The sequence below is a fragment of the Poecilia formosa genome, unplaced genomic scaffold, assembly GCF_000485575.1.
Source record: "Poecilia formosa unplaced genomic scaffold, Poecilia_formosa-5.1.2 Scaffold79, whole genome shotgun sequence".
Classification (NCBI taxonomy): domain Eukaryota; kingdom Metazoa; phylum Chordata; class Actinopteri; order Cyprinodontiformes; family Poeciliidae; genus Poecilia; species Poecilia formosa.
The window spans coordinates 1,116,597-1,131,159 of record NW_006800018.1 but is presented as its reverse complement, the minus strand read 5'-3'; the positions used below and the strand labels follow the sequence as shown (position 1 = coordinate 1,131,159).

Here is a 14,563-nt window from a genome sequence, read left to right as displayed (position 1 = left end):
CATGTTTTGTTACATGATAGAACCTTCAAAATTCAGGTGATCCGGCAATTATTAAATAAAAGCAATACGGTGACACAAAGAGAAAAGTGGCTTGGTTATAAGTACGAGGAAAATACAAAACAGGGGAGCATTATAAACGACAGGAGTTGATGGTTGACAATATGTTACTTTTCATTTTATGACTAGATGGGAATCAGTGTAAAAGCAGATTTAGTGTAAAATAGAACCATGCAGAAAAGAATAAGCTGACGCTATAAAGCACACCATTTGTTTCACAGTAAAAGCATTCAGTCATGATTGCATTGTCTAGATTATATTGGTTTGATATAAATGTTTTATCGCCGTTTTTCCTTAGACACGGTTTCAGCTTCTTCCATGACCGCCTGCTCTTTGAAGTCCTTAGATTAGCTGTTTGATGTACCCAATTCAGTCTACCATCCAGTATTTGAAACATTTCATTTCATTATTTCAATTTGAACTAGAAAAGGAAACAAATAATTTTTGGGCTCCTTCGGTTAAAAGTTGATTAAGTCCACACAAAAATCCAGCTGCCTTTGGGACACCATGTTTCTGGTTCATCTCATCCCTTCCAGACAGAAAAAAACTTATCAAGGATGTGTCATCTGTCAACTGCAGTTTTGACATGAAAAGATTAAAGCATCCACTGCCTCCTGTCTCTGACCTTTATTGGACAGAAAGAGCATAAGAGTGAATCTTACCATTCCTCTGGCCAGGTCAGGACCTTGCTGCCCAGAGACACACACCGAAGCAAACAACGAGCAGATGGCAGTGCAGGCCTGAATGACTCGCACTCCCTGATGGAAGCTTATCAAACACAGTTGAAGAAGACAATGACAAAGTTTATTGATCGGACCATCAAATGACCAATTATACACTAAAATCCAATGAAAGGTCTTGCTCCCTGCACATCCCTGCACAGTGGTGACAAAGGGCTTCACTCATCTGAGAAAGTGGAGGGTGAACCTCCCAACAATATTGATTTTTTACATCCTGTGGTTTAAGTTAAAATGTGTTTTCTTTTTTTTTTTAGGTAGTTGACATACAGAGTTAGAATGTTTTGGAGACGTATTCAAGCTATTAAAAGTTTTCCATATTGTGTTATCAACAAAAAATACTTCAGTGACAGACCAACAGAAAGTTCTTCCCAAGAAGTAGAATAATTACACACACACAGATATATATATATATATATATTTTTTTTTTTTTTTTGTAAAATGCTACAATATTAAATACTGCAGTAAGTAATGAGTACAGTTTTACATGAAGACAAATGCTTTATGCATGCTGATTGTACTTTGATCATTTATGAATCAGTATTTTTAAATATCACATAAATTCACAACACTGGGTCTGTATTCATAATTTCACCTCCGAATAAATTGAAAGATGAAAAAAGGTCACTTGTTGAGACATGCTGAACTGAAATCTAATTGCAATCTTTTTTTTTGCAGCAGGAATATGCTCACAGATGCAAAAAGAAACAAAGACCCACAGATAACCACCAACCTTACCCTACTTCTAACCGGGTCACCTAATGTAACATGGTAGGTAATGACAGAAGTAGGTGTTCATTTGTCTTCAATTTCTTCTGTTTGTTTTTCAGTGTAGTACAATATAAACTCTGTTGTTATGACAGTTCTGTGACCTTTATGCAGGCAGGGATTAGGGACAAAGAGGTGGTTTACTGAAACAAGGTGATGGAAATAGCCAGTGTCCACACTAACAGGGAAGATAAGTTTGTTTGTTTTTTGGGGGAAGTTTAGGTGGAGAGGATGGCTTACTGTTGCTGAAAGAGATAAAGATCCAGAGGATGGGGAGTTTGGCCTCAGTGGAAGTGGTTGGTAGGGAGAGGATGGTCGGTGTGGCCAGGGTGAGGCTGCCGCATCAGAACCCCGCACCTCCTTTAAATTCCTCCTGATTGCTTCTGATGAGGAACAGCTGGAGATCAAACATGCCAGTCACACCCTGCAAAGGAGAAAGTAAGGGAAACACCACAGACAGAAACACACACACACACACACACACACACACACACACCAACATGCACATAACCCCTGGATGAGGAAATATGTTCAAAAATGTTCAGGTGGACATTGAACATTTTTATTCTTCTCTCATTTCAACGAGCCATAGTAGGTTTACGGTAACTTGGCCAATGTCTTCCTATGCAATTCTGCTAGATTCTCATCTCCCTTTGAGTGCTCCATGGATTTCTCCCATTGCGCTATATTTCACCGACTGAATATCCTCCGGGCCAATCAGCGACCAGAAGGAGAAGTTGTGAAAGATGATATAATTTTTCTGCGTTGTTTTAGAATAGTAGTCTCCCATGGTTGTAGTTTTATCAATGGCAGTGGTGGAAGTGAGAGAATCCGTTCAGTTGGTGTTGGCTACGCATCCAAGTATTGAATCAACAGTCGCAGCCTGAGCCGCCTCGTTTGGCCCAGCACTTCTCGCTTCCTGTGGGAGACGGCTGTTTGCAGCTCAGGGAATTTCCCGTGAACCTCACAGCATCAAACGACCAAATGTCAGTGTCTGATTAAAACGTCAACAGAGTCAACAGAGTTGACGTTTTAAATTTAAAACGTCAACAGAGTCCTCACCTCCAGCAAGAAATCGTTTCTCAGTAGCCGAGGGCCCAGACCCTCTGCACGAAGAAAAGAGTAGAAGAATTGGTTTTGTTTTTACCAGGCGAGGTTTGCAAAGGATGAAATTGTTTTGGCGATCATAATGCATTTTTGTCACTGACTGAGACTGAAAAACTTCAAGCTGTTAGAGTGACAGAGCAGTGAATGTCATTTATGTGTCCATAACATTTACTATATTTGGAAGATAAATGTGTCATCAGACCACGTCTGTAAATAATTAAGTCTTTGTCTCTGACTGCACTTCCAAACTGTACTCTAGCTTTTTATTTTGCTTTTGGATTAAATGCTTATCCTCTTCAGCCCATGTTGGTACAGGACTCATTTTACTGCTGATATGGACACTATCTCACCAGCTTGCAGGATAATCACAAGGAAGCATTTGTTCTGGCGCTGATGCAAACTAACACATTCATCTCTGGGACACAGAACTGCTCTCCTTCCTGAAGTGTAGATGGGTGGGCATTTCCATGGTGAAAAATATCAAAACAGATAAATGTAGCACCTGCATGCATCTGAACATTATATCCTGCTGCTTCTGATATCTTGATAACTTGTGTATAGATTTTGTTGAAGTGGAACAAAGGAGCAGTAGTTTAAGGTGTTGTATTAATCAGATAGGAATGCCAGCAATGAACTCAAATATTGTAAAGGAATGCCCTTAAAAAGCCATGAGATAATTTCCTTTCCCATAAGTTTTAAAGCAGGCCAGTACTTCGATAGCGGAAGGTTTTGAGTCGATATCAGCAGGTGACAAACTGAATTCTATAAAAAAAAATCTACAAAACGTGTTGAAATTAATAATCTCAGTAATTATTGTTCCAACAGGGTGTTGCGCAATTCAGTGCGTTTTCGGTTCCATTAACAAAAAAAAAAGAAAAAAAAAAAGACCGACTGACGAGCAGAGCAGGATTTTAAATTAGCTACTCAACCACCGCTGTGTTCATGAGAGGCTTATTAAATATCAAGCCTGAAACCTGATATCTAATGGACTTGAATGTTGTGTTTTTACCACGGAAACGGGTGTGCTTAACAATGAGACAGAGAGTAAAAGGTAGGAGTGGTTTTGAGTTGATCGTCTGGTAAACAAAGGTTGTTTTACCTTTGTTTACCTTTGCTGTGGCTCATTACACCCGCTGTAGTTTCTGAACATTCAATAAACTACAAACTTGGACTAATTACCTCGTTCGTTTGTGAGTATACGTCACAACAAACATCAAATAGGACAAACATATTTCATTAAGTCTTAACAAATTCTACCATGATAATTATGTGAAATTAAATTAATTATATCCCGACTTCAGAAGATTTGTCTTTACCTTTACTGGGCTCTGTGGTTCCTCCTATCGATTTGTAGTTTCTCATATTTCAGTCATCAAACCAAATTTCAGATCTACCATGACTGACTGACACCTGCTGGCCTCAGGTTTGTAACCAGCTTCTGACTGAGAAACCAGTAAGCTGCTCCCAGTGTCAGAATCTCACTGAGAAAGAAGCTGCGTTAGGTTTTCTGTCTTTTCATTATGTCTGCTATAACTGATGTACATTCGCATATAAAATAAGTCAATAGAGTTTAATTTGCAATTTTTATGTCTTTGTGTCATGAGGTAGATCTCAGGCGGCTGGTGAGAGAAAAAGTAGATCTTGCTCTGAAAAAGTTTGGGCACCCCTGTTTTAAAGGCATAGTATGTCATGATCCGTGTTTCTGTGTGTTTATTTTTGAGTTCTTTTTCTGTGTAGTCCTGTTCCCTGTGAGTCTGTCTCTGCGTCTTACCCGTTGATTGTTTCCCAGGTGTGTCTCATTCCCTTGATTACCCCATGTGTATTTAAACCCACCTGTTGTCTTTGTCTCTCGTCGGATCCTTGTCCTATATCATGTTTTGCCTGTTTCCCTGAGTGAGATGTGCCTCGTGCTGTTCCCTGTTGTTTGGAAGTCATCATTAAATTCATTCATCTTCATCTTTCCTGGGTTCCTGCGTCCTCTCCTCTCCTCACCTCAACCACCATACAATTCATGACACAGTAATCGTATTGCGTTTACTCTGTCATTATTCTGGAAATGTATTTAGCAAATGTTCTTAGATATACGTTAATAATACTATCATCCTAAATTACATAAACCAAACAGAATTTTGTATGATTTCAATGTCAGACCGTGAGAAGCATTATTTGTGTCTTTTTATACACTTTAAATATCTGGTTTCAACTGTGTGTTTTATTGGGCTTTTTAAATCTTCTATTGAATTTATGTTTTAAATTAAAAATTCTGAAAATATGAAGATTTTGACCCACAATGTGTCCTTGTTCACATCCTCGTCATTTTCTCCGAGCCCCTCTAACGTAACATCTTCTTCCCGCCCCCTCCCCTTAGCAACAGGAGCAACATGGCGGCGTCCAGTAACGCGGAGCCCTCTCCGGAGATAACGACACCATTAAAGATACCGAAAACCGAGGTGCCATCTCCCGAGTCCGAGGACTTGAGCGACAGCATCCAATACCACTCCAATCCTTCGACACCGAACCGCTTCTCGCCTCTGAACGTGGGTTCTGGAACCGCGGGGCGGACGGCGGCCTCATCCTCCTCTAACAGCTTCACCGCCTGCCGGGGGATGTCATGGACGCCGTCCGAGACAAACGCCCTCATCGCGGTGTGGGGCAACGAGAGGCTCACGGAGGCGCGGATGCAGCAGCTGGAGGTCGCGGGCACCGTGTTCTCCGGGAAGCCGCCCGGTCCTGCCATGTACGAGCGAGTTTCCAGAGCGCTGTCGGACCTGGGGTACGAGAGAACCCCGTCCCAGTGCAGGGAGAGGATGAAGGTAAGGGAACCATGACAGCAAGATGTCACTGTCACGACTCCAACCTGTTACCATGACACCAAACTGGGTCCGCTGACAGCTTAGAGCCGTGTCACACTGGGGACATCTTTCATCACAGAACACCTCCTTAAAATCTGTTGTTTTTGGTAATGTATCATAAACTGGGAAATATAAAGTGTTGCTTTATCTTGTATTATATAAATAAATCTTTAGATATTTAGGCCCAGATAAGCCATCAGAGCAACGTCAGACACTTTATAAGTGCATAATGGTTGCTAGATAGAGAGTTTTTCTATCTCTTGCTCCAAGCTTTGTTACAAAGAAGATACTTACTATGTTATGCTTTCATTCACGCTACAGCTACATAGATCTATCCCCAGTCAGCTGGGTGAGTAATGTGTCCTTTGAAAACTAAAATCCTCACTGCTCCTCCGTCCCAAACAGACACTTAGGCGCTGCTACAGCCGAGTGAAGGAGCATGGGATCGGGAAGAGAAAGAGCAGCTACACCTTGGAGCAGCTGGAGAAGGTGTTCGGTCAGGGAGGCTGGGACTCTCAGAGCTGTGCCCCGGTGCTGATCAACAGCAGCGGGTTGTATCAGGAGATGGAGTCTGACGGCAGCACGCTGGAGGACTTCTCCCAGGAGGACTGGTGCAACCAGGTGCTGGACTCGGCCTTCCAGGAGGGAGACATGGACACCGGTGAGATCCGTTTGTATTTATGAAAAAGTCATTGTGACAAAATGGGTTGGATGAAATTAATAATCTCAGTAATTATTGTTCCAACAGGGTGTTGCGCAATTCAGTGCGTTTTCGGTTCCATTAACAAAAAAAAAAGAAAAAAAAAAAGACCGACTGACGAGCAGAGCAGGATTTTAAATTAGCTACTCAACCACCGCTGTGTTCATGAGAGGCTTATTAAATATCAAGCCTGAAACCTGATATCTAATGGACTTGAATGTTGTGTTTTTACCACGGAAACGGGTGTGCTTAACAATGAGACAGAGAGTAAAAGGTAGGAGTGGTTTTGAGTTGATCGTCTGGTAAACAAAGGTTGTTTTACCTTTGTTTACCTTTGCTGTGGCTCATTACACCCGCTGTAGTTTCTGAACATTCAATAAACTACAAACTTGGACTAATTACCTCGTTCGTTTGTGAGTATACGTCACAACAAACATCAAATAGGACAAACATATTTCATTAAGTCTTAACAAATTCTACCATGATAATTATGTGAAATTAAATTAATTATATCCCGACTTCAGAAGATTTGTCTTTACCTTTACTGGGCTCTGTGGTTCCTCCTATCGATTTGTAGTTTCTCATATTTCAGTCATCAAACCAAATTTCAGATCTACCATGACTGACTGACACCTGCTGGCCTCAGGTTTGTAACCAGCTTCTGACTGAGAAACCAGTAAGCTGCTCCCAGTGTCAGAATCTCACTGAGAAAGAAGCTGCGTTAGGTTTTCTGTCTTTTCATTATGTCTGCTATAACTGATGTACATTCGCATATAAAATAAGTCAATAGAGTTTAATTTGCAATTTTTATGTCTTTGTGTCATGAGGTAGATCTCAGGCGGCTGGTGAGAGAAAAAGTAGATCTTGCTCTGAAAAAGTTTGGGCACCCCTGTTTTAAAGGCATAGTATGTCATGATCCGTGTTTCTGTGTGTTTATTTTTGAGTTCTTTTTCTGTGTAGTCCTGTTCCCTGTGAGTCTGTCTCTGCGTCTTACCCGTTGATTGTTTCCCAGGTGTGTCTCATTCCCTTGATTACCCCATGTGTATTTAAACCCACCTGTTGTCTTTGTCTCTCGTCGGATCCTTGTCCTATATCATGTTTTGCCTGTTTCCCTGAGTGAGATGTGCCTCGTGCTGTTCCCTGTTGTTTGGAAGTCATCATTAAATTCATTCATCTTCATCTTTCCTGGGTTCCTGCGTCCTCTCCTCTCCTCACCTCAACCACCATACAATTCATGACACAGTAATCGTATTGCGTTTACTCTGTCATTATTCTGGAAATGTATTTAGCAAATAAATGTTCTTAGATATACGTTAATAATATTATCATCCTAAATTACATAAACCAAATAGAATTTTGTATGATTTCAATGTCAGACCGTGAGAAGCATTATTTGTGTCTTTTTATACACTTTAAATATCTGGTTTCAACTGTGTGTTTTATTGGGCTTTTTAAATCCTCTATTGAATTTATGTTTTAAATTAATAATTCTGAAAATATGAAGATTTTGACCGACAATGTGTCCTTGTTCACATCCTCGTCATTTTCTCCGAGCCCCTCTAACGTAACATCTTCTTCCCGCCCCCTCCCCTTAGCAACAGGAGCAACATGGCGGCGTCCAGTAACGCGGAGCCCTCTCCGGAGATAACGACACCATTAAAGATACCGAAAACCGAGGTGCCATCTCCCGAGTCCGAGGACTTGAGCGACAGCATCCAATACCACTCCAATCCTTCGACACCGAACCGCTTCTCGCCTCTGAACGTGGGTTCTGGAACCGCGGGCCGGACGGCGGCCTCATCCTCCTCTAACAGCTTCACCGCCTGCCGGGGGATGTCATGGACGCCGTCCGAGACAAACGCCCTCATCGCGGTGTGGGGCAACGAGAGGCTCACGGAGGCGCGGATGCAGCAGCTGGAGGTCGCGGGCACCGTGTTCTCCGGGAAGCCGCCCGGTCCTGCCATGTACGAGCGAGTTTCCAGAGCGCTGTCGGACCTGGGGTACGAGAGAACCCCGTCCCAGTGCAGGGAGAGGATGAAGGTAAGGGAACCATGACAGCAAGATGTCACTGTCACGACTCCAACCTGTTACCATGACACCAAACTGGGTCCGCTGACAGCTTAGGGCCGTGTCGCACTGGGGACATCTTTCATCACAGAACACCTCCTTAAAATCTGTTGTTGTTTTTGGTAATGTATCATAAACTGGGAAATATAAAGTGTTGATTTATCTTGTATTATATAAATAAATCTTTAGATATTTAGGCCCAGATAAGCCATCAGAGCAACGTCAGACACTTTATAAGTGCATAATGGTTGCTAGATAGAGTTTTTCTATCTCTTGCTTCAAGCTTTGTTACAAAGAAGATACTTACTATTTTATGCTTTCATTCATACAGCTACATAGATCTATCCCCAGTCAGCTGGGTGAGTAATGTGTCCTTTGAAAACTAAAATCCTCACTGCTCCTCCGTCCCAAACAGACACTTAGGCGCTGCTACAGCCGAGTGAAGGAGCATGGGATCGGGAAGAGAAAGAGCAGCTACACCTTGGAGCAGCTGGAGAAGGTGTTCGGTCAGGGAGGCTGGGACTCTCAGAGCTGTGCCCCGGTGCTGATCAACAGCAGCGGGTTGTATCAGGAGATGGAGTCTGACGGCAGCACGCTGGAGGACTTCTCCCAGGAGGACTGGTGCAACCAGGTGCTGGACTCGGCCTTCCAGGAGGGAGACATGGACACCGGTGAGATCCGTTTGTATTTATGAAAAAGTCATTGTGACAAAATGGGTTGGATGAAATTAATAATCTCATTATTTATTTATTTTTAATCCCACATTTTTCCTCTGGTTTAGAAGACCTACAGGTGCCTAAAAGCAGAGCTCTACAGATTCAAGCAGAATTGTCTGAATTAACCCAGTAAGTTTTTTTTCTATTATTATTATTTGAATAAAGCCTGTTTTTTTTTTTTTTACTTTAGTAAATCATAAAGTCATAAATTTCCATATATCTCTTCACTCAGAATCTGGGTATTAGATTTTTTTCACTGGATTCTTCAACCAAACTGTTCCAGGTTCAGTGTTCACTTCTGTGCACTCATAGTAGCAGCACTTATGTTTTCTTACAATTTTTAAAATCCGCTCATCAGCCAAACTACAGCGTTCCAAAAGTATTCCCACCTCTTGGAAATACAAAGATATTTTTAACTTTTTTCACAGTTTGTCATGATGTGACCTCAAACTTCTATGTATTGATGAAGCGGAACTGATTTCCGTAATTTTGGAAGATTGGCAGCTTGGATGTGAAGCCGATCTGCTCTGCTTCCTGACAGACGGATCCGCCCACCGAGTCCCGTCTGCACCTGCGTGATTAACAAAATTCACCTCGCTGTTGCCATCTTAGCAGCTTTGTTGTTATATTTAGTAGGAATGCATATCATAGCGGCAGTAACATCGGTATTGGCCGATATTAGCAATTTTTTAACCTAAAGCAGAGAAGCAGGGGTGAAGTCGGCAGCGTCATAAAAGCAATATTAAAACTGGATACTGGCACAAAGTTTCATATCGGTGCAGCCCTGATACTGAGCAACTTTTAAGACAAAAAAATGGGTATCTGGAAAACTGCAATCGGTGCACCCTCTAATTTTAAGTGAAAGAGGAGCACACACTGGAAGAGAATAAATTGGATTTCTAAATATTTCTCAAATAAAATAAAATAAAAAATCTCAGAATGTTTATATTCAGCCCCCCTTTACTTCAGTACCCCAAAAGTAAATGCCCTAACTGGGTAATAAAGTTTAGCCGTGTGTAATTTCCTCTCATTATAACCACTTATTTCTAAATCAGGCAGTTACTACTGGTTCTGTGACTGTGTGCAGGAAAAGGGAGACGATGCAGACGGTGATCCGCATCCTGGAGTCGGTGCAGCTAAACTGGGAGCATTTCCAGACGTGGACCGAGTTCTCCCGGCTGCACCTGTCCAACAAACTGGCCATCTTTGGCGTGGGCTACAACACGCGCTGGCGCGACGACGTACGCTATCACTACGCCGAGATTAGCTCGCAGGTGCCGCTGGGCAAGCGGCTCCGGGAGTACTTCAACCCGGAGAAGCCCGAGGGCCGGGTCATCATGACCAAGGTCCAGAAGATGAACTGGAAGAACGTCTACTACAAGTTCCTGGACATCACCATCAGCGAGGCACGCTGCCTGGAGCTCCACATGGAGGTGGACTGGATCCCCGTGTCACGGCCGCCGCTGGCGAGCAGCAAAGGCTTGTCCCACTACCTCCTGCCCGGTTTCGTCCCCAAGACGCACGGCCTGTACGCCATCGGCTGCGAGGCGCTGCCGGCCTGCGACGCCGCCTGCACGCCGCCTCCTCAGACCAACAATGAGGAGGAGAACGACAGAAGCTCGCCCCAGCGGGAGGCGGCAAATGGGTCGGAGCGCGGCGTCAGGACTGGGCCTGCCGTCACTTACTGCTACCTGGGCGTCGCCGAGGACAGGACCATCCAGCAGTGCCTCTCCCAGCACTTTCAGGGACCCGGGAAGCACTGCGCCTACGGGGAGCCGTCCGACGTGACCCGCTTCCTGCAGGAGAACGGCGGCGCCAGGACGGATCAGCACGACAGAGACTCGCCGCAGCGCTGCGCCGTTTACGTGAAATTCATCGAGGTGGAGCTGGACTTCCTCTCGGCGGGCTCCCTGGTGGAATGCCTGGAAACGGCCGTCGGTTACACCTTAAGGTTCAACAACAAGGAAACGTCGTAACCACCACCCCGACGGTTTTACAGATGACTCTGCAGCTCTGGTGGTGGCAGCATCATGCTGCTCTTCTGGTTAAGCAGCTTAAAAAAAAAATTAAAGAAAAGGTTAATTCTTTTTGCCTCTGGCTGTCATGAAAACAAGCGTTTGACATGTAAAGTTCATTTGTCGCTGAGAGATGTATTTATGTACGCGTCACCAGTTAAAAGCTGCCCCACCGTAATAAGCTCATGAAGTTATTCAGAATACTAAAATCCTTCAGTTTCGATGCAGAGTTTCATCAGAGTTCAAGTGTTCGAGAGTTTCTAAACGAACAACAGTTCCTGCCTCAGTATGATCTGCAGCACTGACGACGCTTACTATTGAATATTGTGCACTAGGATTCTCCAGCTGCTTGTTAGGTTTTACGTGACATGTCCGATCAGGGAGAGCAGGGCTGGAGGTGTGTGTGAGTGTGTGTGTATGCGCGTGTGTGGGTAGGGGTTACGCTGCAGTATGCATCTGTCTACCTCAGTAGGATGTAGCAAACCAAGCAGTGAGGGACCACAGCTGGATGTATTCAGAAACTGCCTTCATTTGGACTGTTGGTTTGAGTCCACAGAGCATCTGTGGGTAGAGTCATGCCTTATGTTTTGCACATGTGGCGGGTTTAGCAGCAAGAGATGCTTCCACACAAACTACAGAACCGTGACTCTGCGGCCGGATGGCGTGAGCTGACTGTAGGTCCGGACGATGAAGCAGGATTCATTGTTTTTCCAAGACAATGTCCAGCTCAGATTAAGACGTTCGATGTTTACGACGATAACTGATAACTTGTTACAGGCCAGGATTCCAATAACCAATCTGTTCCCTGAGAGAGAATAAATGATAATATTAATAATAATTTAAAACAAAACAACTTCCTAATGAAGTGTCTCTGACGGATCGTTATGCAGCCTGGCTGCAAACATCTGAATCACAAAATGATCAGTTCACCCATTTAACAAATCACAGCCCCGTTCTTTATCTGTACACTAACCATTCCATTTCCATGTGCTAAGCTATTGTAAATCAGTGTCGTTATAATAAATTAAGGAGGTAAATAATGATAAAACGGTCACATGTCACATTTAAACTCATTTAATTAGATGTTTTGTGTTTCACAATCGTTCCATTTAGGAGTCTACTCACTGCAGTTTTCTGGCCAATCACCGATCTCTTAAAAAGTTTTACCTTTTCGATAAGACTTTTTATTGGTTTTTAGGCCAAAGCCAGTATTTTCTGTCTGAAATATAGCAAGAAGGTGTCTGAGTTGGCATCAATGGGGTCACTGTTGTTAACTGTGAACGTGCAGACATGAGCTGACCTGAGCAACAGAGGACAGTGGTTGAGTTTTAGACTTTTAGATAAGATCAGCTTCACATATAGTTATCAGCCAATCACAGATCTCTCAAAATGAAGGAAATGGGGGAGGATCTATCGGTGCACCCGTAGATCTACTGGTTGAGTTTTGCATCCCAATTTGTACATTAGACCCCAAATCAACCATTAAAAAAATAATATAAGTTGTCAAAGGGAGTATTAAATAGAGGTGCACCAAGAAATCTGACGTATATTTAGTGACTTCACGCAAAAAAAATTGCCAGAATTGGCAGGTCAGGCATTTTAAATATCGGAGATCGGCCAGAAAATGCAATCGATACACTCCTTATATTAAACACAAAATGACTAAAACTGTGCAGTAGCAACTTGCAACTGTGGATGAAGCTGGTTGAGATTTTTCCTACATTCCTAATAAACCAATTAAACATGAGCACATCCACCAGGAATAATATATATATATATATATAGAAACTATTTTATCTATTTAGAATATTAGTAATCTGATAGATTAAATTGTAAAATCCTGAGATTGTATTGACTCTATAGTAGATAAACATAATAGTGATCACTGGAACCATAAAATGGTTGAACTAGTTCAAGTAGTTCAGATTGATCTCTTGAAGAAGTGGGCAAAAATTAAAAGAACATTTAAATCCAAAACGAAGCCTGCCTGCCTGCCCACGTGGAGGCGCTGTTGGGTCAGAACTCACATCCATTAGGGAACAGCTAAATCCTCTCCTGCATCATTTCTTGTTGCTCTGATACACATGAACCTGCTGGGATTTGTTCACAGTTTAGTTTGCAGCAACTCAGACCCATCGGAAAAAAAAAAAACCCGGCTCTGGTTCTGAAATAACTAGTTTGGAGCACCCCTTGCTGCGGCCACTGGCTGGTTGGTGATGTAACAATGTAACATTTCAAATGCAGACAACAGGAAACGTCTGCTGCGTTCAGAAGCCGACCCGACAGCGCTGCGGCTCAGTCAGGGCCGATGATCAAGCCGAACCCTTGAAGAGGATCTGCAGGTTATGTGCAATGAATGTGCCAGGAAGTGACTGCGGCACACAGCAAAATGTGGCGTGTCCATATGAATCTATGTAATGTGAAATACCATATAGCTTATATAATATATATTTGAGAACATCGGTGTTCTTGAGCATTCCGGCTTTTGTGAAACTTATTTGTTCGGGACATCAAAGATATCAAGAAAAATGATATTTTTACCTCATTGATTTAATGCCATGTACTGTATGTGCTTGTTTCTAAGTCACCATGTTGTCTGTTTACATGTTTGAAGAACAATAAATGGAGAACTCTCTGTGGTTAGCCACATACTAAAAGTAACCGGTGTGATATTTTTTGGCTTGTCACGATACGTTTTGCTGGACGATAAGTTATCGTGATTAACAGAAATGTTGTTTTTGGCGATTATTTGCAAGTAATGTACTGATAGTGGCATAATTGTGCAAGTTCACCTTCTCAAAGAACAATAAGTGTTCTTTACAAAATTAAAGTTTAACACTGGAACTGGAAGGTGTTTTAAATATCCAAAATGAAACACAACGATCCAAAAAACGGGGGGAAAAACACACACAACTGAAACGGTAAAGAAAATTAATTATGAAATCTCTAGACAAAATTACTCTTCAAAAAATATTCATCAGAATGGAAATGATCAATTTATCATTTTAATTTATCATGTGATTAATTTCTTATAGCAGCAGCCTCTGTTATTTAACAGATGAATCTGTTGTGTGACCTAAAATGTGAACCAGAACATTCAAGAATCTGAACTGGGATCAGTCGACTGATAGCTTCTCAACAAAAGGCTGCGAATACAGAGGGTTCCCTGTCTGCAGTGGTGAGAGGACTACATTGTGACAACATGAGAGGAGGCTCCCAGGTTTAGTCACAACACTACCACACAACTAACTGTGTTTTATTGAGACTTTGTGTGACACAAAGTACGTAGTGCATAACTATTTATCTGAAGGAAAATGACAATATGGTTTTCACAACTGTTAAATTCACTTTGATGGAAAGGTAAAACTCAAGATGTCATTCCTCCTTTTGGCCAGGAGATGGCCCTGTGTAGCTGTTGCGGAAGTTTCTTGGTCCAGACTGTTTAACAGCAACATAAAGGCCCAACAGAACCTGCAAACGGTTCACTACAGTAGTCTGATACTCATCTTGTAGGAACTGGTGAGAACGTACAACGTCAAGACTG

General features: G+C 42.6%; 1 protein-coding gene across 2 annotated transcripts; it reads left to right on the top strand.

The window, feature by feature from the left end:
* The first annotated feature begins 4,489 nt into the window (after nucleotides 1-4,489).
* On the top strand, nucleotides 4,490-13,676 carry msantd2 (Myb/SANT DNA binding domain containing 2). 2 transcript variants are annotated; one of them, XM_016673602.1, is made up of 5 exons: nucleotides 4,490-4,688; nucleotides 5,038-5,482; nucleotides 5,927-6,182; nucleotides 9,070-9,133; nucleotides 10,092-13,676. In XM_016673602.1, exons 1-5 carry the CDS (start codon nucleotides 4,681-4,683, stop codon nucleotides 10,978-10,980), a joined length of 1,662 nt encoding a protein of 553 aa, XP_016529088.1. In that variant the 5' UTR covers nucleotides 4,490-4,680; the 3' UTR covers nucleotides 10,981-13,676. The 2 variants fall into 2 exon arrangements, with proteins under 2 accessions (XP_016529088.1, XP_016529087.1); XM_016673601.1 differs by lacking the exons at nucleotides 4,490-4,688; nucleotides 5,038-5,482; nucleotides 5,927-6,182 and adding exons at nucleotides 7,265-7,463; nucleotides 7,817-8,261; nucleotides 8,704-8,959.
* The last annotated feature ends 887 nt before the right edge of the window (nucleotides 13,677-14,563 follow it).